The 25,198-nt window shown below is 36.0% G+C and overlaps 2 protein-coding genes, 1 long non-coding RNA gene and 1 pseudogene across 26 annotated transcripts in view; 2 read left to right on the top strand and 2 right to left on the bottom strand.

Annotated features, from left to right (window-relative positions):
* ARHGAP28 (Rho GTPase activating protein 28) overlaps positions 1 to 25,198 on the bottom strand; it is a 257,348-nt gene that overhangs the window by 90,872 nt on the left and 141,278 nt on the right. For all 23 annotated transcript variants that reach the window (XM_072828781.1, XM_072828774.1, XM_072828779.1 and 20 more), the window contains one exon: positions 3,999 to 4,201. In XM_072828781.1, the coding sequence (XP_072684882.1) occupies positions 3,999 to 4,167 (169 nt within the window). In that variant the 5' untranslated portion in view covers positions 4,168 to 4,201. The remainder of the gene's footprint in view (positions 1 to 3,998; positions 4,202 to 25,198) is intronic.
* LOC140634976 (uncharacterized) lies at positions 1,886 to 23,354 on the top strand. Of its 2 annotated transcripts, XR_012032307.1 has the most exons (4): positions 1,886 to 2,024; positions 3,162 to 3,232; positions 15,471 to 15,601; positions 22,177 to 23,354. It is a non-coding gene; the product is annotated as an uncharacterized lncRNA (long non-coding RNA). The 2 variants fall into 2 exon arrangements; XR_012032306.1 differs by lacking the exon at positions 22,177 to 23,354 and having other exon boundaries at positions 15,471 to 15,624.
* On the bottom strand, positions 18,168 to 18,285 carry LOC140636162 (small nucleolar RNA U3; annotated as a pseudogene).
* On the top strand, positions 19,039 to 19,653 carry LOC140634636 (mitochondrial calcium uniporter regulator 1-like). The gene has a single exon (XM_072828464.1). It carries the CDS (start codon positions 19,054 to 19,056, stop codon positions 19,618 to 19,620), a length of 567 nt encoding a protein of 188 aa, XP_072684565.1. The 5' UTR covers positions 19,039 to 19,053; the 3' UTR covers positions 19,621 to 19,653.

Genomic DNA, 25,198 nt, shown 5'->3' on the forward strand with positions numbered 1-25,198 from the left:
AGTAGTGTTAGAAATATATTAAGGAGGGTCAGTGCAAATGGGCCAATTCAACAGAGGAATAATAATCATAAACGTATATGCCACCTAATGACAGTTTTAAAATATGAGGCAAAAATGACAGAATAAGAGGGAAAAAATAGACAAATACACAACCCAAATTGGAGATTTTAACAACTTTCTCTCATAATTGGTAGAAAAAATAGGCGAAAATTAGTAAGGGTACAATAGATTTGAAGTACATTTGCTCAAATGTACAAACCACCTAAATCCAGTCAGCATTTGCAGAACACCACACCTCCCAACAATGATAGAACATGTTCTTTTTTAAGTGTACATGGAACTTTGACCAAGATAGACCATATACTGAGTCATAAAATAGGTCTAAATAAGTGTCAAAGGTTGAAACTTATAAACTGTTACCTAATCATAACACAATTAATTTAGAAACCATAACAAATGATATTTCTATAAAACCCTCCAACATTTAAAATAAAACATTAAAACATTTAAAACTGATGATGAGGGATCCCTGGGTGGCGCAGTGGTTTAGCGCCTGCCTTTGGCCCAGGGCATGATCCTGGAGACCTGGGATCGAATACCACGTCAGGCTCCCAGTGCATGGAGCCTGCTTCTCCCTCTGCCTATGTCTCTGCTTCTCTCTCTCTGTGTGACTATCATAAATAAATAAAAATTTAAAAAAAACTAAAAAAAAAAAAAAACTGATGATGAAAATACAACACATCAGAATTTGTGGGGTGAAATGAAGCAGTGCTTAAGGGAACTGTTCACATTTAAAAAGCTAAAAGATGTAGAGTCAGTGGTCTAGGTTTCCATCTTAAGAGAGAAAAAAGCAACTTAAACACAAAAATCACAGACAAAAGCAAATATAGCAAGGCTATGAGCTGTCACCACTTACTTCCATTCAACTTGTACTGGAGGGCCTACCAGCACAATTAGGCAAGATAAAGACTGAAAAACATAAAAATCAGAATGAAAAAAGTAAAACTGCCTGTGTTCACAAGTGATCTCTTTGTTTATGCAGAAAATCCTAAGAAATCTAGTAGACAAATGTTAGAAAATGAATTCAGAAAGGTAATGAAATGAGACCAAAATCAATTGTATTTCTATATACCAGCTGCAAACAATTGAAAAACGAGAGAAAAAAAAGAGAAATACCCAATTAAAAGACCCCATTAAGGGTAGGAACACACAAGCCACAGACGGTAAGAAAATACTTAACCATACATTTATTTGACAAAAGAGTTATTTCCAGAATATATAAAGAATTCATAAAAAAAAAAGAATTCATACAAGTCCATAATAAAAGGGCAATTTTAAAAAACAATCAAGGGGCGCCTGGATAGTTCAGCTGCTTAAGCATCCCGCTCTTGATTTTGGCTTAGATCATGATCTCAGGATCCTGAGATCCAGCCCTGCATTGACCTCTGCGCTTAGTGGGGAGTCTGCTTAAGATTCTCTCTCTCCCCCTACTCTCTCTGTCTCTCAAAAATATTCAAAAGATTTCACAAACTAAGTTATATGGATGGACAGTTAAGCACAGGAAAAAGTATTCAACATCATCAGTTATTAGTGAAATGTAGTAACAGCCATTATGAAATACCTCCATACATCCTCTAGAATCATTCACATTAACAAGTCTTATATCATCAAGTATTGCAAGTATGTGAAACAACAGACTTGTCTATCAGACACTGATGGAGGGAGTATAAAATGGTACAACTACTTTGGAAAAATGCTGGCGGTTTCTTCTGCAGTTGAACATATTCTAAGAAAAAAATATATACTCAAGAGATATAAATATCTCCAGACTTTTACAAGATTATCTACAGCAACCTTATTTTCATTTCATTTTTTGTTTGCCCAAACTGCAAACAACTGGCAAGTCCATTAACAGTTAAACAGATAAATTGTGGCACATTCATACGATAGAATTCTGCTGTTCTAGGTTGAATTGGGACCCCCAAGAAGATAGAGTGAAGTCTTAACCACCAATACCTGTGAATGTAAGCTTATTTGAAAACAGGGTTTTAGCAGAGGTAATTAAGATATAAATGGAGATGAGGGCATACTGGAGAAGAGTGAGCCCTTAATCCAATATAAGGGGTATCTTTATAAAAAGGGGAGGAGAAAGACAAAAATACAAGGAGTAGGCTACAGGACATAGAGGCAGAGAGTGGCATGTGTTGCCTACAAGTCAAGGAACAGCAACAATTAAGGGCAATACCAGAAGCTCAAGAGAAAGGCACGGACCAAATTGTGCCCTAAATCTTCAAAAAGGTTGCTGACACTTTGACTTCTAGTCTCCGCAACGGTAAGAAAATAAATTTCTGCTATTTTAAGCCACTGGATTTTGGAGCATTTTGTTATAGCAGCCCTAGTAAACTAATACCAACTACCCAATAATAAAAGGAGAGGAACTACTGATATACCAGATGAATCTTAAAAACACTATGTTCAGTGAAAGAAGCTAAATCAAAAACTAATCTATGACACAAGAACATCAGAACCATGGTTGCTTTTGGCCAGAGACAGGGAGTCATGGGAGTGACAAGGGAAAAAGCATGAAGACATTTTCTGAGTTGACTAAAATGCTATCCCCCTTGATTACTATGAAGTTACAAAATTATTAGCATTTGTCAAACCTCACTGAATTGTACACTTAAAGTTCTATGCCTACAGTTCTAAGGAAAAAAAAATCTATTTAAATTCTGGTTAGTAGCTATGCTTTTTGTGGAAGTTTAGGTTAACCAATCTAAAAATATTTTCTGTGTACTCCAGACTTAAAATAAATGATAGTAAAAGCCAGGATTCTGATTATTGGGGAAAATAGTTATAAATACAAGAAAAAAAGACAGCAACAACAAACCTAGTTGTGGTGGGGTGGAATGGAGGGTTATCAGTATGAATCCATGTTTTCTAATATAGCTAGCCTGCTAGCTAGCAAGTAAGAGAAAAGGATGAAGAATGACAGGTATTTTCCTTCATATATCCTCCTATGTAAGTTAGAGGAATAAGAATACACTTCATAGACAGAGATGGATCCCTTTAATAGATTCTCATTCAATATGTAGTAGAACTTTCTATTTCTAATGGCTTGTAAAATATACTAATTGTGGTGTATCTAAATTATTATTTTTCAGACCAAAGAAGGATAGACTTACAGAAGAAGGAATGAAGAATGAAAACTTCTTTAAAGTTTCAGTTTATCTTGGTAGGTTGTCTAGCCTAGCCAACTTAATCATTGGCTAATGAAAACATTCTCAGGTAAATACTTATTATTGAACTACTTTCAGTCTTTCTTGGATATTTTACATATTTACTTGCTGACGAGTTGCAACTGGAGATGACCTATACTTTTAATCCAAGGGAAGTAATTTAGCTCTTTTTAAAAAGAGTAAGTGAATTAACTTTTTTTTTTTTTTAGTTCTTAATCTTGTGTGTTTAGTTTCACTGAAAATTAGTGTATTTTACAATGGTTTTTATTTTCAGAAATACAAGGTAACCCATCCCCTAAATAGATTAACACTAGTAAATGTCTCAAAATCAAAATTTTTTTCCTTCAAAATTGTACTGGCATTTTTTCCCTCTTTCTCTATTTCTTTCCCCCTCTTTCTCTCTCTCTTTTTGGAAGTAATAGTCAAGAATACAAACGTAAAAGCCATCAAAATTAGAATACTCAGTCTGTTAGATGATAATGAATCATATCAATGATAGGCACAGCATCCCTATGTAGTGATATGTAAGAAATCAATTTGGGTTTTGACAGTTCTCCTTCTTAGGTCATATCACTATATATAGAAGCCATCATGAGCCAATCCAGTAGATATAAATCAGTGAGAGTTGGTAGCTGATATGCCAAATTCTACTGATTTCACTTGTTAAACTACTATTGGAATGAGGTCTACCTGCAAACAGGACAAGAGAGAGCATACAAAGAAAGACAGTAAACACATGGGATGACAGATCCAGCACCTTACCATCCACAGGCTTGACCTCAGCTGGTATCTGCTCTTCCTGTCCTCCCATGCTGTTCTCTTTAATGCTTTCTATTTCCCGCAGGAAATCCTCCATGGAGGTGCTGTCTATGGAGGCTTGTGAGTTGGAGCGGGTAAATGCGGGAGAATGTAGGGATTCATTGGAGAGCATCCTGTTAATTCTTCGGCAGCGAGGAATAGATTTTCTGCAGAAAGAATATCTGTTATTAATAAAAAAAATCAGTCTCATGTTATAAATCACAAAGTAAAATTTAGGTTTAAAATCAATGGAGAAACGGAGTTAAGTGTGACAGAGAGGGGTTTGAGAGAATAATTTCCATTCAGTGGTGGTTCCTCTTTTTTTTCTCTATAATTCATAATGGCTTTGTGGTTATGTAGGAATCACCATGAAAATACTTTTTATAATTTTCATACACTCATAAAATGTGAAGTTGCTTGTATTAGCTGAAACACATAATTCAAGCCAGTCTCTCCGATGAACACAGAGGCAAAAATCCTCAAACCATTAGCAAATTGAATTCAATAATATGTTAAAAAGAATCATTCACCACCACCAAGAGGGACTTATTCCAGGGACGCAAGGATGGCTCAATATCTACAACTCAGTGACATGATATATCACATTAACAAAAGAAAGAATATAAACCATATGATCATCTCAAAAGATGCAGAAAAAGCATTTAACAAAATTCAATACCCATTCATGATAAAACCTCTTAATAAAGTGAGGACAGAAGAAACATATCTCAACATGACAAAGCCACAGCTAGCACATCATATTCAAAGTTTTATAAAAGGCTGAAAACTTTTCCTCTAAAATCAGGAACAAACAAGATGTCTACTCTCACATTTTTTTTTAAAGATTTTATTTATTTATTCATGAGAGACACACAGAGAGAGGCAGACACATAGGCAGAGGGAGAAGCTGGCTCCCTGAGAGGAGCCTGATGTGGGACTTGATCCCAGGACCCCAGAATCATGACCCGAACCAAAGGCAGATGCTCAATCACTGAGCCACCCAGGCATCCCTCCACTCTCACACTTTTATTCAATATAGTCCTGAAAGTCGTAGCCACAACAATCAGATAAGAAAAAGATATAAGAGGCTTCCAACTTGGTAAGGAAGAAGTAAAACTGTCAGTATTGCAGATGACATGATACTATACATAGAAAACACTAAAAATGCTGCTAAAATTTTAAAATGAATCCATGAATTCAATAAAGCTGTAGGATACAAAATTAATACACTGAAATCTGTAGTATTTCTATACACTACTAATGAACTAGCAGAAAGAGAAATTAAGAAAACAATCCTATTTACAACTGCATCAAAAAGAATAAAAGACTTAGAAATAAATTTAACCAAAGAGGTGAATGACCTGTACTCTGAAAACTATAAGACACTGATGAGAGAAGTTGAAGATTACACACATAAATGGAAACATGTATCATGCTCATGAATTGGAAGAGTTAGTATTGTTAAAATATTTATACTAGCCAAGCAGTCTACAAATTCAATCCCAATCAAAATAATAGTATTTTTCATAAAACTAAAACAATTAATCCTAAAATTTTTACGGAACCACAAAAGATCCCAAAGAGACAAAGCAATCCTGAACAAGAATAAGTTGGAGGTATCACCATCACAGATTTCAAACTATATTACAAAGCTGTAGTAATCAAAACAGTATGATACTGCCACAACAAGACACACAGATCAATGGAACAGAAGAGAGAACCCAGAAATAAGCCCACACTTGTATGGTCAATTAATCTATGACAAAGAAGAGAAGAACATAATGGGGAAAAGACAGTTTCTTCATTAAATCGTGTTGGGAAAACTGAACAGGTATATGCAAAAGAATGAACGTGAATCATCTTCATATACCAAGAGGCAAAAATAAACTCATAATGGATTAAAGACTTAAATGTAAGACCTGATACCATAAAACTCTTTTTTTTTTTAAAGATTTATTTATTTATTCAGAGAGAGCGAAAGAGAGGCAGAGACACAGGCAGAGAGAAGCAGGCTCCATGCAGGGAGCCCGATGTGGGACTCGATCCCGGGTCTCCAGGATCACACCCTGGGCTGCAGGCGGCGCTAAACCGCTGGGCCACCGGGGCTGCCCCTGTTGAACTCTTAAAAGAAAATATAGGCAGTAACCTCAGGGACATTGGTCTGATTAGTATTTTTTCAGATGTGGCCCCTCAGGCAACAGCAACAAAAGCAAAAATAAACAATCGGGACTCCATCAAACTAAAAAGTTCAGGACAGCAAAGGAAACGACAAAACATAAAGGCAACCTACTGAATGGGAAAAGATATTTACAAATGATATACTGGTAAGGAGTATATAGTACATACTGGAAGGCTGGTTTGTGAAAGCATACCCTAAATGTCCCTGTTAATCAGTATCTTAAGAATGTAGCAATATTGTCCTCCTTCTATATTCTCATCAAACATAATGGGTAGCAGTGATCAAGGTTAGAGGCTCCAGGTGTAGCTAACCCAGACCATCTCCCTTGTAACAAAGAATGTCTGGATGGCAGGACTTGATCTCCTTCAAACATTGGCTGTGCAAAGGAAAAGAAGGGCTATAGACAGTTGCTAGGCTAGTTGCTAAACTATAAAAGCTTACTGCATGTAGATTCCAGAAGTGGATGCTTTGTCCAGTTGGCTGCTTCTGGACATCCTGAATGTAAGTTCCCCCACTAAACCTATGACTTGACCCCTGTATCTGGCTAATTTCTTCAGCCTTGCCAGACCATCACCCACCCTTGGGCTTAGAGTCTGCTGGGGTGTTGCTACACAAGAGGTTAATATCCAGAATATATAAAAACTCATTAGAACTTAACACCAAAAAAAAAAAAAAAATCCAAATAAAAATAGCCAGAGGACCTAAATAGATACTTTTCCAAGAAGACCTAAAATGTGGCCAGTGGACACATAAAAAGATGCTCAACATCATTAATCATCAGGGAAATGCAAATCAAAACCCCAATGAGATACACCTCACAGCAGCTGGAATAGCTAGTATCAAAAAGACAAGAAATAACAAGTGTTGGCAAGAATGCGCAAGAGGGAACCCCTGCATACTATTGGTGAGAATGTACATTGGTGAAGCCACTACAGAGAAGAGTATGAAGGGTCTTCAAAAATTTACAAATAGGAATACCATACAATCCAGTAATTATACTTCTAGGTATTTACCTGAAGAAAATTAAAAAAACTAATTTGAAAAGATATGTGCACCTCTATATTTACTGCAGCATGATTTATAATAGCCAATATATGGAAGTAACCTAAGTGTCCACTGATAGATGAATGGATAAAGAATGTGAAATATGGAATATTACTCAGACTTAAAAAAAAAGGATAAAGTCGTGGCTTTTTGGCAATGCAAAAGCACCTAGAGTGTATTATGCTAAGTGAAATAAGTCAGAAAAAGACAAATACTGTATGATTTCACTTATATACAGAATATAAAAAACAAAACAAAACAAATGAACAACTAACCAAAAACCAGACTCTGAAATACAGAGAAGTGCCAGAGGGGATGGGAGTAGAGCCATGGGTGAAATAGATAAAAGAGATTAAGAGGTACAAAATTCCAGTTGTAAGTCATGATGATGAAAAGTACAGCATGGAGAATATAGTCAATAATATTCTAATAATGTTACATGGTGACATACACGTATCATGGGGAGTATTTTATAAATGTTATAAACATATAAATGTCAAATCATTATGATGGATACCTGAAACTCATGTAATACTGTATGACAGCTATACTTCAACTAGTAGTATATATAGTAAAAGGTACCATCTATAAAGTATCTAAGATGATTACAGAGAAGGTGTAAAAAGTTGGCTGCTCACACCCACCAGGATGGCTACTATCAAAAAAACAAAACAAGTGGTGGCAAGAATGTGAAGAAAATAGAACCCCTGTAAATTGTGCAGTCTCTGTGGAAAACAGTATGGTAGTTCCCCAAACAACTATACATAAAATAACCATTTGATTCAGTGATTTCACTTTTGGGTATATATACTCAAAGAATTGAAACAGAGTCTTGAAGAGATATCTGTACACTGTGTTTAATAGCAGTGTTATTCCCAAAAGCCATAAGGTAGAAGCAACTGAAGTGCCCACTGACAGATGGATGGATAAGTAAAAGTGGTCCAGACATACAATAAAATATTATTCAGCCTTAAAAGGGAAAGAAATTCTGACATGTGCTACAACATGAATGAACCTTGAAGATATTATGTTAAGTGAAATAACCCAGTCACAGGACAAATACTATATGATTCCACATATAAGAGATACATAGAGAAGTCAAAATTATAGACAAAAAGTAGAGTGGAGGTTGCTGCGGTTGTGGGGATGAGGGAATGGGAAGTTTTTGTTTAATCAGTTTAGAGTTTCAGTTTTACAAAAGAAAACCAGTTCTGGAGAGAGGAGTTACAATAATGTGAATGTACTTGATATAACTGAGCTGTTGCTTAAAAAAAATGGTTGAGACAGTAAATTTTATTTTATGTGTATTTTATCAGAATTTTTAAAAGATTTTATTTATTTATTTATTTATTTATTTATTTATTTGAGAAAGAGAGAGAGCATGCATGCACAGAGGGAGGGGCACAGGGGAAGGAGAGGGAGAGAAAATATCAAGCAGACTCCTTGCTGAGCATGGAGCCCAATACGGGGCTCTATCTCATGACCCTGAGATCATGAACTGAGCTGAAACCAAGAGTTAAGATACTTGACCAACTGAGCCACCCAAGTGCCCCTATTTTATCAGAATTTTTAAAAATTGACATAAAAATTGGGGGTCTGGGTGGCACAGTCAGTTGAGTAGCTGACTCTTGATTTCAGTTCAGGTCTTGATCTCAGGATCATGAGTTTGAGCCCTGCACTGGGCTCCACCACTGGGCATGGAGCATACTTTAAAAAAATTGAAAAATACATTTTTAAAAAGTTGGCTGCTGAAATAATGAGATAGTGTGAGGAAATAATCTGTGACATTAAATAGAAAGACCCTACATTAGGATGAGGAAGGGGGCACTAACTCAGATACAGAGATCCATAGTCAGTTCAGGGAAAATTGGATCAACACTACGGGTAGGGTCCAACCGCCAGATGGGCACTGCAGGCTCCTGTTTTTTGGGAGGGCCACAATAGATCCACTGCTAATCCTGAAGACACACAACTAAGCAGAGCATGGAGCAGCTTCAAGGGGCACTTTCTCATGGAACTGCTGCAAAGACTAAATAAATTAGCATGCATATGTATTTAGAATAGAATAGTCAACAAATGTTAGTTTAAAAAGCAAGAGACATAATGGGGAAAATAGAGGCCAAAATGTTGGAATTCTGAGAAATTTTGAGGATTTGCATAAAAATAAAATATTTTTATGTGAAGTGGTGATGTGTTAAGGGATCTTACTGTTGTGGTAATCATTTTGCAATATATACATGTATCAAATCAGCATGTCATGCATCTTAAATTTAACACAATGTTATATGTCAAATATCTCAATAAAACTGAAAAAATTTAAAAAATATTTGATTTCCGGGGATCCCTGGGTGGCTCAGAAGTTTAGCGCCTGCCTTTGGCCCAGGGCGCAGTCCTGGGGTCCCGGGATCAAGTCCCGCGTCGGGCTCCCGGCACAGAGCCTGCTTCTCCCTCTGCCTGTGTCTCTGCCTCTCTCTCTATCATGAATAAATAAATAAATAAATAAATAAATAAATAAATAAATAAATCTTTTAAAAAATTTTTGATTTCCAAGACATAGGATTTACAAATATCATTTTTTTCTAGGAACAATGTTTGATTAACAAGACCACTTTGGTCCCTAACCATGAATAACTGAACTACTTTATGCAGTATGATCTTCTGTTCTTGCTCTTATGTTATTTTTTTATTTTTAATTTTCCAGTTTGAACTGGGTATGCAACTTCTTTCAAAGAGTTCCAAGAACATGCCTCCTTATCCTTGGGTTCAGGTGGAGTTGAACGAAGGCTGAGATTACCTTTTAACCAACGTGCAGTCTGAGCTGCAGTACAGCCCAAACAAGAACTCCAAGATGGAAAGAGACAACCAGAGCAATGACATAGAAATGTCCAACTGTGGCATTATGACTCACTTAGGACAGTTTCATTTTTATATACAGAGCAGCAGTAGACTGCTATCAAATTTAGTCATGCCCTACAGCATATGCAAAGAACACCAAAGTGCATGAGCAAACAGAGAAGGGAATAAGAAAACAAATCTGTGTATTCATACTGTCTATATTTATAGGAATCCTAGATTTCTAAATCGCTCTTAGCAGAAATTTCTGGAATTTTATCACTGATCCTAACACTACCATATTGTTAAATAATGCTAGTTTGGAACATCAACTGGCAGTGAGTTACCTAATTTATTTTTAAAACTCAAAGCATTTCACAAAAATATGAACTATTCACTTTAATTTTCTTACACTGTGCCATATGATAAAAATAACTGTAAGCAGCTTTGTTTGATAATTGGGTGTTAAGAGTTTTCCACTGAATTCTTTACAGCTTGACAAGACAGATTCTAGTGGTTTTAGCACACATGAAATTGATGCAGGTATCATAATGGCTATTGTCTCTTTTATTATTTTTAGGCTTTAAAGACTCTGCCCTTTTGCAATAAGACCAATACTGAAAGCCACTAACAAATTTGCACAACTCTAGTACAGAAACATCTACTTATAAGCTATAATCGTTACCACTGTTCTCACAGTCTACTACCCTTCATATACCATATTCAGAAAAAATACACAGATGCCCCAAGCTTTCTCTAGTTCTGGATGTTTATTAGGTTTATTTCTTTTAAAAATGAGTATGTCTGACTTGTGGAAAATTTACAGTATCAATGGCAGACATGGACCAAGTTTAAATAATATACAATTTATAAAGTGGAAAGTTAAGGTATTCTCCTCCATCTGTGTTGCATCAATATTTTTTTATAAGTTGTTTTGTTTTCCCAACTCAAAACCACATCATAGATATCTTTTCCATGCCAATACAGAAATGCCACTTCAATAACTACTTGGAATAGCATAATTTATCTTAGAAATTAAGTAAACAAGTAGACATATATCTAAGCACTGGAAATGTCTGAAGAAGTGGGAAATTTGTACATATTTAGAGCTAATAATGATCATTTTAGTTATAGCACACAGTTCCTTACTCATGCAAAGGTTACACTGGTGGAATTTCAAGAGAAGAGATTCATCATAACATTCTGCTGGGGAAAGGAAAACAGATGCAAAATATAAGTCATGAACATGAGTGATACATTGGTTCATTCTGAGATAATCCACCCAAAGAATTCTATAATTGCAGTGATCAACTATTTTTTTTGGCAAAGAAGTCAGACAGTATTTTTGGGACAAGCACATTTATAAGAGTTCTCTTTTTTTTAGTTAGGGATCCAAATATCTCCCCTTTTAACCCAGGGTAGAGCAAGGGCCATGACCTTCCAGTCTTAAAATATTACATAACTGAACCGCAGGCTCATCCAACACTTTGATGAGTCTTAATCTGTAGCTTCATACCTCACCATATTAGGATAAATAGAGCTTAACCTTCTGAAGCTGTTTGATTCCAAAACAATACCAGGAAAACATTACACACACACACACACACACACACAAACACAAACAGAATGCAATTGTATTACACAGTAACTTTTATTGGGAAAACACCATTAGGTTTCAAATTAGATTTTAAGTGCATGCCAATTTCCATACATTCAAAGTGGCATTAACAAAAGATTTTATTATTCCATCTTCCCCTCCATTATCTTTCTAGAAATAACTTGTATTATGTGGTAATGATTATTGGAGATCTAGAACTTATTATTGTCTACCATGAATAATTATATTACAACTTCAGACCAATGTAAATACCTTACAAGAGTAAAATTAACCTCCATCTGTCAACTAACTTTTAAAAAGGCAATGATCTTTTTAAAAATTAAGTAAGTAGTCTTTTATATTATCCTTTATGGTGCTCTTTTATTTCTTCCTGCATGTCCCTGTACCCATAATAGATCATTTGCTATCAGCTTTGAGAACTTCATTTGGCATTTCCTCTTTTTTTCCTTAGTTTTTGTTGTACTGTGGATGTCCTGCCAACAAACTCCTTTAGATTTCTTTCTGAATATATCTTTAACTCCTTTACAGTTTGGTGAATTTGTTTACTGAACAAAGAATTCTAGGCTAGCAGTTGTTATTATTGTTTTCAAAACCTTTTATAGATGTCATTCCATTGTCTTCTGGACTCAAATCTGATAAGAAGTTAATTATAATTCTTATGGAGATTCTTCTAAATATAGAATGTTATCGATGTTTTTCATAGGTTTTCCTTTTCTCTTTTAACAGTTTAATCATGAAATGCCTCCACTGTGATTTTGTTTTTATTCTGATTGTGGTTTACTGAGTCTCTTAAATCTGTGGGTCAATGTCTTTCATCAATTTTGAACTATTACCCATTTTTTCTTCAACTATTTCTTTTGTCCCGTTCTTTCTCTCTTCTCCTTGAACTCCAATAACATAAATGTTGGCCATTTGGGACAATATCAAATGGCCTACTTTGCTTTCCTCCCCAACTCCTTCTATGCTTCAGTTGAATTTCTACTACCTTGTCTTCATGTTCAATTTTCTTTTCTTCTATGCATCTAGTCTGCTGTTAAATCCATCCAGAATGCTTCAATTTGATACTGTGGTTTTTTCATATACACATGTCAAATTAGTTATTTTTAGAGATTCTATTTCTCTGTTGACATTATTTATCTTTTATCCATTTTATGCAACTGTTCCTCTGATTTCTCTAACAATTATCATTGTTATTTAAAAGTTCTTGTCCCTTAATGCTAAAATCTGTGCCATCAATATGCCTACTATAGTAATCAAATACTAGTCAATTGTTTATGGGTCACATTTTCCTTTTCTTTTACTAATCTTTTAACTTTTTGTTGTATAACATTGTTTTTAAAAGAACTCTAGGAAACTGGAGTCAATAGTAATTTCCCCCAGAAGGATAAGCCTTTTCTTCTGTCTGATAATTAGAGTAAGACGCTTCATTCCAATTAGGAGTTGAACTGGGCCTGGGTTGTATTGCAACTTTAATTAGTTTTAGGTTACCTCTGGTTCCAAATGCTTTAAATGTCTTGTATCTTTACAGGTTTCCCCCCCCCCCCCAGCTTTAGGATAAACACCATGGAACTAAGAACTCTCACTCTGATTTAGAGCCTAACCCCCAGCCTCCTGTGTCATTAGGCTCTTAGCAAAAATCCTAAGGGAGAGGATTATCAGGTGTGAAGGTCCTTTTTATACGGAGTTTCAACTGATACCAATTTGCTGTGCCAGTGCAGACAGTCATTAACAGCTGTCTTGGTATCTCCTTGCCCCAGTAGAGGACCCAGTAGAGGATCAACCAGGTGTGATCATCTTCCCGTGAGGTCAAAGACTCAGGGGAAGAAACATGCCCAGGGAGGGAAATGACAGCTGGGCTCTATCACCTAGGAGGAGCTCTGCCCTCCCTGAGATTTATCTCCTTTAGATATTGTGACCATAGCTCTCCACTAGTTTTTAAAACATATGATGTTTACATTTATCCTTTCTTCTCTAGTTGTTACAGTGGGAAAGACAGTCCATCACCATATAGTCTATGTCCTAACTGGAAGTGGAACTCCCACAGAACATTGTAAACATACCAGATTTCTTTTAATGCTGTATTTGCTAATGAACTTCTAACTTTGTATAACCCAAGTTCAATTTTTCTGAGTATATGCCACAGAATATTTTTAAAAGTCATGCTAAGAAATATTCTATGGGCCCTCTACAAGAGACATCTTGTAAAGAATTTAATATATAGGGGATCCCTGGGTGGCGCAGCGGTTTGGCGTGTGCCTTTGGCCCAGGGCACGATCCTGGAGACCCGGGATCGAATCCCACATCAGGCTCCCGGTGCATGGAGCCTGCTTCTCCCTCTGCCTATGTCTCTGCCTCTCTCTCTCTCTCTCTCTGTGACTATCATAAATAAATAAAAATTTTAAAAAAAAGAATTTAATATATAACAATTTACTATCATACACATTGCATCATTTGTTCCTTATATTAATTCCATAAAGCAGCCAAAGCAAGAATTATACAGTGAAGAAAACAGTTACTGACAGCAAAGTGGAGAAATATAACTTCCCACTGCAATTACAATAAAATGCAAAGGCTCTTCTAGGACTTCATGGCCCAGCATATTCTGTCCTCAAACTGCTTCTGCAGTCACACCTTATAACACTCTCCCTGGCATTAGCACTAGACATGCTAATCTTTTCTCAGTTTCTCTAAAAATCCAAGCTGTTTCTTCCCTCAAGAAATTTTCCCTTACTGATTTTTCTGCCTGGAACTTTCTCCTACTATTCCCATGCCAAGATGCTTCTCATCATTCAGCTCCCAAGGTAAATGTCATCTCCTCGGGGGATCTTTTTCTAGCCATCCTAAATTAGCATTCCTCCAGTTATCCATCATCTCAGCTTTCTGCATTTTTTTCTTCTCATCCATCAACAACTTACACTTCCTCTACTAACTTACTTCATTTTGGGGGGAATGATTTTCCCCAGTAGAATATAGAGGAACCATGTCTGTCTCATTTACTCAGTATCTGGCCAATAACAGGAACTCAGAAATATTTGCAGAATGAATGACTAGTGACAGTGGAGCCAGAATATAAATTCAAACCTTTTCAATCCTGTCCAGATGCTTTCTCTACAGTAATCTTTCTTAATTTCAAAAGCCCCCTCAGGTATTAGTGTATCTGTGTATAGCTATACATATCCAGAGAAGAAATATAATGTCATGATTTTGAGAAAAACTGTGAAGCCGGCTGGGCCAGGTTTCAATGTGGGCTCTGACACTTTCTGGATCTATGACCTTCAGTGCAAGCTACTGAACCTCTGTTCCCCACTGCCTAATCTGTAAAATGGGAATATTAAACATATATATGCCCTGGAGTTATTATAAGGATTGAGTTAATATATGTGAAATGCATGGCACATAGTAAACCCATGTGTTAACTGATGACTATAATTTAATTTTTTTAGCATGACCATAACTAGATTTAGAGTTAGGCTATAGTGTGGTGCTAAAATATCATAGGGGCGCTAAAATATCACTAGAAATATGATTAACATAAATAAAACTGAATTTATTAAAACTCCTCTCTGACCCAACCCCATTCCCGAGCCTTGTTTCCTCAACTCCCTTAGGCCACAAATGGCCATCTGACACATTTCCAGCCAAAGTCACAACAGAAAAATTCTTTCCCATAGTTTCAGAGAGATCTTTTGTTATCCTGAAACTTTTGTTATCCTAATCTTTTGTTATCACTTTCTTTTCCTCTTTCTCCCTTCTTGGAATGTAGACGAGATGGATGCTTCAGCAGCCACTTCGCAATGATGAGAGAAAAGCCAAGAAAACTGCAGTGATCAGCCTTGACGTTATTGAATCTCAGAAATAACATCAGATGCTGTCTATCTCTGGACTTCTAGAAATGTGAGAACAAATTTTAAAAACAATTCTAATCTTTGTTGTCATTATTATTACTTGCAGCCCAGATGATTCCCAAATGATATTAACTGGAAGGAGTACTTTAATAACTCATTTAGAGTAGGTGAGATTAGACACCTTCTCCACTCCACTAAGGGAATTATTCAAGTGAGAATACACAGTCAGCCTCATAAAAGAAGGTGTTTCTAATGTAATCTTCAATTTTAAGAGCTACCAAATTATGCACCTAATCTCATGTCTTGGTCTGGACTTGATCAGTATACTATAAGGTTAAACATCCTTCTTGCTGAAGATATCCCTGTCTAAATATACAGGGAATGACTATATTCATGTTGTTTTCAAGTCAAATACATTCCAAGGGTATTAGGAAGAATACACACAAATCAAAATTTCCCACCTCCTCTTTCTGAAAGAAGAGAAGGATTGAATTTTCCATTGTCATTGTCTTTGAATGATGCCAATAGCAGCACAACATGGCCATCTAGAGAAATCATCTTGGATCCTGACCTCAAGTGAGCTTTTGCAGCAAGGCTCTTGCAAGTGAAACTGCTCACTTTGTGGGACAGACCCTAGGCACAGTCTCAGTAATGCAGCTGTTTACCCTCTGAGCTCCCTCAGGAGGCCATTTAGATAAAGAAAGAAGACAAATCCCTTGTTTTTATGCTCAGGCTTCTCAGAAATCTTTGGATTGTAACATGCTTATAAACAAGCTCAACTTGGATGTTTTGCAAAAAGCACTTGAAATGCAATGATGATAAAGGGAAGCTATAGTTTCAGAGTAATAGAAGCAAGAACACAGAGCAGGTTCCCGCTCTCTTTCTCAGGCTCAGTGACTTTCATTATCACCTGGCATCCTTCATTCTCCTCCTACAATCCTGGTTTTCTGTTCCTCTCCTGGCCCGCCTCACCCCTCTTTGGGAAACAAGGAGAAAGCTAAGGAAACTATTCCAACAAAAGGTAAACAGGTCTGCCTGAACCTCTTTGTTGATATTTCAGAAAAAAAATATCAAAAAATATGTTTGTAGATTAGGTGGAGCCTTAAAACAGCAAACAAATCTCAGTCACTCATCAGGGGATATTTGAAATGGTTTTGAAAGCTGGAATTTTTTCTAATTAACTGAAGTTCCTATCAGCTATTAAATTCTTATGCATGTATATATCACCTCTAAGTAAAAACACTGGGCTAAGAAGAGGAAAAGCTGCAACCTGGAAAGAACGTCCCACCATTAAACATGAACCCCATGAATTAACAAAGGCAGAGGCTCAAATGGGATAAGCTCTTCTTCAGTAAAGAATGACAGAATGGTTTTTTTTTTTTTGGGGGGGGGGAACAGCATGTTTTTCTGTATTTGTAGCTATAAAAGAAGTCAACTCCACATGCTTGACCTTGAAACTAATTTATACCATGTTCTGTCTACTGCTTTATCAAGGCCACTAAACCACACTACTTACATGGGGAATATAAACATACACTTGACAAAATCAAAATATAATGTTTCTTAAATTTCCCCTACATTGGTTGAGGGAAGGGGGAACTAGAGAGTGACTGCTAAGGGGTATGGTGTTTCTTTGTGGCATGATGAAAACGCTCTGGAAGTAGTAGTGATGGTATCACAACTTTGTGACTATACTAGAACCACTGAACTGTATATTTTTTTGAACTATATACTTTAAAAGAGTATATAATCTTTACTTTTAAAAGAGTAAATTTTACATTATATGAACTTCGCATCAATAACCAAATTACATGAGAAAATTTACTTTTTAAAATTTTGATAATTAAAAGTGCTTTGACACAGACAACACCAAATCTTGGTATGTGGAGCAAGAATTTTCATTCACTGCTGGTAAAAATTCAAAAAAGAACAGTTGCTTTGGAAGACAGTTTGGCAATTTCTTAGAAAACTACATGTACTCTTAACCATACAATACAGCAATCACTCTCCTCATATTTAGCCAAAGCAATTGAAAACTTACATCTACACAAAAACCCGCATGTGGATATCTATAGCAGCTTTATTTATAATTGCCAAAACTTGGAAACAATGCAGATGTTCCTTAGTAGGTGAATGGATAAATGTGGTACATCCCAATAATGGAATATTATTCAGTACTAAAAAGAAATGAGGTATCAAATCATGAAAAGACATAGGTGAACCTTCAATGTATAATCATAAGTGGAAGAAGACAATCTGAAAAAGCTACATACCACATAATTCCAACAATATGACATTCTGGAAGAGGCAAAATTATGGAGACAGTAAAAAGATCAGTGGTTGTCAAGGAGGAGTTGGGAGGAGGAGGAGGAGGGATGAACACATGGAGCAGAGGATATTGAATGCAGTGAAAATATTCTGTATGATACTTTAATGATGAATACAGGTCATTACACATTTGTCCAAACCCACAGAATACACAATACCAATAATGAACTCTATTGTAAACTATCGACTTTTGGTTGATTACAATGGGCCAGTGTAGGGTCATCAACGTAACAAATGCACCACTCTATAGGGGATGTTAGTAATAGGGGAGGCTGTGCATGTGTGGGTCAGGAGGTATATGGGAAGTCTCTGGCTCTTCCCCTTAATTTTGCTTTGAACCTAAAACTGCACTTAAAAAAATCTTTTAGTAACAAACTATAGAATGATCCCTGAAAGTATAGTCTTTTAAAAAAAACCACTTAGGGATTTCAAATAAGTTTTAAGAAATCAAAAAAGATTTAAATTTCCAAGAAGGGCTGTGGATAGAAAGACACTCCTATGGAAAGCTATTGGCTGCTTTAAAGAAAGAATAACAGTTACAGGAGTATTTCCTGCAAAAGGGGCCTATCTTTGGGCAGCCTGCCCTGGGCCTCTACAATGCCATGTGCAGACCATAAAGTCAGCCACAGAAAAGAAAATGTTATTAAGAAAAACAAGGAAGAGAAAATGCATTTCCAGGATTGTACTGTATTTATGTATACGTTTGAGCAGGGCTAGACTGATCTGGAGGCCTGGAATATGGAAGTGGAATATCTCTCGCTTGAGATTGAAATCTACAACACAAGGATGGGTATCAGGAAACAAAACAAACAAACAAACAAACCCAACAACAACTAACAACTTCATGATATTTCAAAATATATATATGTTTTCTAAAAAGACTGAGCCAGAGACAAGTAGTGAAAACTAAAGTTCCTAGGATATGCAGACTTTGTTCAGGAATTATATTAGACTTATGTTGCAACTGGAATTTTAAGCCAAGTTTACCTGGACCATAAGTGCAAGGTACTTGTTCTTGACATGTAGATGTTAATGAGAACTAAGTGATATGCATTAAAACCTGAAAGTGATCTAAGATAAATATAAAAAGGAACCAAAGAACTTAGACTACAGTTTACATGACAAAATGGGTCATATATTGTTCGCCAGTATAATTTAAATATATTAAGTGACATGGTAAATGTTTTCATATGGAAGAAAAGAAAAAGTAAAGATGAAATCACTGTCTCTGCATTGGTCAAGATCACGGATGCCAACATGGATATCGTCTACGAGGATGTGGTCACCAAAATGCAGCAGGAGGTCACTGTTCAGCAAATAATGTCTCAGATTGCTAATGTGAAAAAAGATATGATTATTTTGGAGAAGAGCGAATTTTCAGCCCTCAGAGCAGAAAATGAGAAGATAAACGTGGAACTACATCGATTAAAACAACAAATAATGGATGAAGTGATCAAAGTCCGAACAGATACCAAGTTAGATTTCAATCTAGAAAAGAGCAGAGTGAAGGAATTGTACTCGTTGAATGAAAGGAAGCTGCTGGAAATGAGGACAGAAATGATGGCATTGCATGCCCAGCAAGATCGGGCTGTCACCCAGACAGACAGGAAGATAGACACTGAGGTTGCTGGCCTCAAAACCATGCTGGAGTCACACAAGCTTGATAACATTAAATATTTAGCAGGGTCTGTATTCACGTGCCTAACAGTAGCTCTGGGATTTTACTGCCTGTGGATATAATAAAGTGTCTTTTTTAAAGAGAAGAAAAAAAAATCACAGGAAGGAGAAGGAAAAAAGGAAAGAAGGACGGAAGGAAGGAATGAAGCAAACTTCTAAAAAGGGATGCCTGGGTGGTTCAGTGGTTGAGTGTCTGTCTTTGGCTCATGTCCTCAACCCGGGGTCCCGGGATCAAGTCCCGCATCAGGCTCCCTGCTCAGCGGGGAGCCTGCTTCTCCCTCTGCCTATGTCTCTGCCTCTCTCTATATGTCTCTCATGAATAAATAAATAAAATCTTACAAAAAAAAAAAAGAATAACAGTTACAGATGTGAATAGTCTTGTTTGACTAATAATCCTCTAAACAGGTGACAGGCTAAAATGTCTGTTTTTAAGGCAAAGGAAATCACCAAGTATGAATGTTTTATGTTCTATTTTAAAACCAATATACAATTTATGAGTTTGATGTAGACATTGATTTTGATGAAGCTCAGTCAATCCCACAAGTGACTTATCACATTATCCTCAAAGAGAAGTTAAAATTATTAGTGAAAAACGAGTTTGGTAATACCTAATCATTGCTTAGAAGCTCATATTTATTATTCAATTATGAGATACCCAGGAGAAAAAAATCTATAAAAAAGTATGTAAGCAAAAAGCAACTTTCCCTCGCTCTTTAATAGAATTCCATACTGTATCTATTCAGTGATACATGTCATTAGAAGAGTCTTGGCAATCTATGTTTTGTGCTTCTAAAATTACTCTTCTCCAAGAAATCTAGATAAATAATTTCTTAAAGATTGTCTTTTTAGTTCAAAAGTAAGTTATACATTCTCTCTATTGATCAGTAATCGATTATTACCAAATTTCAGTGTATATTTTTATTCTGTGGTTTTGAAAGGCTTGCCATGGCCAGTATTACTATGTGTAACTTTCAAAGTAACTCACGAGATGAGTCCACCAATTTGGTGTCATCCCAAAGTCTGCCTCTGTGGTGCTGTGATGATTTGCTGGAATGCAACCATGTAACCTCTTTCCCTCCACCTCTCTGGTCTCTATTTATTGTTATTACCTAGTCATTAAATGGTCAGCCACAAAATGTGAAAATGCTATTATTGCATCCTAAACTATTTTTCAATTTCTTTTGTCTATTGTCCTTCTTCAGGTCCAAAAATTCAACAGTAGGACAGAATCACAAACAAGATCAAAGGGATAATCAGGCAGTGGCTCTGCCTGGAACCCCACACAGTCATTCTCACATGGATTGTCATTCTCATGTGTATGGGTTTTAAACAGCTCTATAGTCCATCCTGTTAAGGTTTTCCTCTGGCCTTTTTCCTCATGAGGCAATAGCATCAGCTCATCTTTAAACTATTCAGTAAAAATCCAAGGTGAAATATAAACCCAACTTATTAAATTTTGGCAGGAATGAGTTGGCCATTTGGATGAATAACTATCCCTTGGTTCTCTTCTTTCACAATACATTTTCCATGCTCAGACTTATTCCATGATGGTTTTAGTTCTATGGGATCCCCTTGAGCAATAATGGTTTTATGTTCCATTTGTTTTCATTGGCTAACTTTAAGATGGTTGCTCCTAACTTCTGTACAAACAACTTTAAATTGGAAAGCCATAAGTAGTGTTTCCAATGAAACAGAGGATCCTAGAACTAGGGTGCTGAGAGGAAATTTGAGAAATTCCCAAAAAATCACATTTTACAGATGAGAAAAATGAAGCTCAGAGAAATTAAGTAACTCATCCAAGAGCACACAGCTAACTACTGAGGACTAGAACTACAAATTTAATCTCCTGATATCTAATTCTATGTTTGTTTCCCCCTAGTCACCAGTCTCCTGATCCAATTACATTTTACATTCGTCACTCACTCACTAAAAAAAAACAAAAACAAACCAAAAAAAACAAAACAAAAAGCTTCATACTTCTACATTAGAGATTATTCTCTCTTTTTCCCTTAATGTATTTCTTAAAATGCAAATGATAATCAAGTGGATCATATTTTTATCATAAAATACATTGGAAATTCTGTCACTAGTCAAAGTTTTCATTAATGAACAAAAAGAGTTCTATGCAAGAGTGCCCCACAAGATAAAAAAAAAAATTCTTAATATAAAATCCTCTAAAAATCTGAAAGTAAACTAATAAAACTGGCAAGTGGAACATAACACACCATATACACTGGCTATAAAATACAAATACCACACATTAAAAACAATTGTGATATATTTGACCTAAAAGGAATATATTAGCACTATTAAACATTAATCATATCCTTAATTTATCCATTGGCTGGTGTATTAGAATGTATTAGAATTTCTTAAAACAATGTTAATAATTCATGCTTTTTATTTGAAACCATTCAAGGAAGTAGAAGCTGAATTCCATTTTATCCAATTTTCCTTGTGGCATGTGGAGACATTTCCCAAGTATTACAGCCAAGTTAAGATAATAAATTCTAAAATCACATTTTTATTATTGTTGCTACTGGTAATTACCATCATCATTATCCAGCTAAAGTTATTTTTTTTCTTTTTTTTAAATTTTTTTTTAATTATTTATGATAGTCACACAGAGAGAGAGGGAGAGGCAGAGACACAGGCAGAGGGAGAAGCAGGCTCCATGCACTGGGAGCCCGACGTGGGATTCGATCCCAGATCTCCAGGATCGCGCCTTGGGCCAAAGGCAGGCGCCAAACCACTGCACCACCCAGGGATCCCGGTATTTTATTTTCAATTGGTTCTCTACCTCATCCTCTCCAATTTAGTCATTATATTGTTCATCATCAGATAAGTTCCTTCAGTAAACCACTAAGAGCCAACAGTCATAGCACTTTACATGTTCTAAAAATGCCATAAAAACAACTGTCAGAATTAAGGTCCTCAAAGTCTCGCTCACAAAATGACAGGGAAAAGCACCAACCAGTACCCTGAATGCCCATGTTAATGTGAACTTTGGGAAAAAAAGAGCTCAAAGTTTCATCCAAAGAAAATCAAATAACTAATTTCATAATGGTTAACACCTCATGTGGTAGGGGCTCTTGTTACCTATGCCTCTGAAGCTCCACCACATTCAAGATGAATGGCTTTAGTACTTCGTACTTCAGTACCTAATCTCTAAGCAGCAGACAGGCAACTATAAATCCCCGATCAATAGTTTATGTCATGGGAAATGGAGAGTAATTTCTTTTCTATCATCTTAGAGGAAGCTTTTTTCTTTTCCTACGAGTAACCCAACCACGAAGTGTTCCTTCTAAGGCTCTCTATCCATTCCTTTCCAGTAACCTTATCTTCTTTCTTTACCAATAGCTGGGATTAATTATGATGATCAGTAATTTCCTGAAATAGACTCTGTTGTGCACAAAACTGGTGAGCTTTTGTCCTTTTAAGGAAGAAATACAAACAACACAAAAGATTTAGGTTTTGCATTTCATTGTATTTACTTTCATTTATTTAAAAAAGAAGTTGACACTTTGGATTTTGATGAATGGGCAAGAATTCTCATTTTTACTTTCATTTTCCATGTAAAAGTTCCTTCTTTAAAGCAAAAAGTACCAGATTCTGCTTAATAGAATATCTGCATTTCAGTAGATTAAAAAATGAAATTCTACCAAGGTTCCTGTCAGCCTATATAGAACTTTTATGATTCAATGAAGTCTATCTTCTCTGAAAAACTGTGGTTTGCCTAATGGAGCAAAGCTGAACCTCCGCCCCACCCTGACTCCTTGGCATTATTCAATAAACAATTTGTACAACTATATTCACCAACCTTGAGTTTTACTAGTAATGACTCATAGTTTCCCATTTATTTCCATTATAAAATTCTAGGAAAATGTCAGTCAAAATTTTATTTTATTTTTTTTCAGTCAAAATTTTAAAATCACATCTTTAACAACAACAACTAACAGCTTTCTTAAAATTTTGGTAAAAGTGAATATATATATTAATTCATTAAGAAAAATTAAGAATTATGGGCAAAGTTGTGGATATTAGCAATGGCTACTGAGTAGCTTTTGAGAAATGTGCTCTTTCACAAATGATTTTATTGGTTTTATTATCCTCAACAGAAAAAAAAGCAACACTATATATTTCTCAAAAGAAGGCATAAAAATATATTGTAACAGGAAAAAATAGATCTGTAGTGTCAAAAACTCCAGAACAATGGTAAGTGAAAGCTTCCTGAGCCTCTCCTACACACCTCTGCACTTCCAAATATAATAAACAGGGATTCATAAGTTCTGTTGTACTTGAAAGTATATTTGTATGTACTTAACAGACAGTTATTAAAGGACTGCTGCATAGCAAACCCGTAGAAAATACTTAATGAATGAAGAGAATAGACTTTACAAAGGAATGGAGGTTAGGACCATTTCCACTTTTGAGGAATAACATGATAATCAGATGGTTCAAAAACAGTACTTCTGCCTTCCCTCAAATTTTTTCTTCTCTCTAATCTACCCAAATAGTTACTAAACACCTTCAAAATCTTTCATTTTAAGATGATTTATTCATTCAATGGATGCTTATTATATTAACATATTAATAAATTTTAAAGAAACTTTGCAAAATGTGACTCTAGTATTGCAGCAACAAGAAAATTCAGGATCCAGGAATATTCTTCAAGTGGCCAAACACCATGGATACTTTTCTAGTCTAATTAGACTAGTACTTTCTTTTATATTTGACTGAGTTGATGATTCTTCCTTCTCAAAACGTTAGTCCAGTGGTTCATAATTTTACTCTGTGAAAAATTTCTTAAAGAACTTTATAAAATGCATGTAATCAGGCCCTACTCACAAAATTTCAATTCAGATTTGGGGAGAGACCTGAGTATGTGTATTTTTACAAATACCACCCCCCCATGCCTATCCTAAGTAACCGGAGTGCCATTTATTTGTGAGTCACCTATTTGTAAGAAACACAAATCTGTCTTCTAGCAAGACCACTCTGTTGGATTCTCAGTAAACCTTTACAACCAGTACTTCTTTGCTTAGTTTCAGAATCCTCTTTAACCATCAATCCTTATAATTTTTTCAAAGACTTTATTCACAGAGACAGAGAGAGGGAGAGAGAGAGAGAGAGAGGCGCAGACACAGAGAGAGAAGCAGGCACCATGCAGAGAGCCTGACATGGGACTCAATCCAGAGTCTCCAGGATCACACCCTGGGCTGCAGGCGGCGCTAAACCGCTGCACCACCGGGGCTGCCCTCAATCCTTATATATTAGTATCTCTCTCAAGGTTCTTCATACTCTATGTATCTATATAGACCCTCTCCCTCAAAAAAGCTTTTCCAATGTCAGAGTTTAGCTTTATCTATATACTAGCTTTAATCTATATACTTGCTAACCTATGTACTAACTCCATTCCTGACTACTGTCTCAGACTCATCCAAGGGCCTGCTGGATATCTTTACCTGGATGTTGCAATGAGACTTCAAGACAATGGTGTCCTCAACCATACATTCTACAGATTAAGGACTAAGTGACTCTGCTCATGCTTCTCTATGCTTGGGGTCTTCTCTCCTCTCCTGATTTAACTTAAGATCCATTGTAGGTAGTCTCTCCCAAAGGAAAGAACTTCTCAAACCCA

The sequence above is a fragment of the Canis lupus genome, chromosome 6 (assembly GCF_048164855.1).
Source record: "Canis lupus baileyi chromosome 6, mCanLup2.hap1, whole genome shotgun sequence".
Classification (NCBI taxonomy): domain Eukaryota; kingdom Metazoa; phylum Chordata; class Mammalia; order Carnivora; family Canidae; genus Canis; species Canis lupus.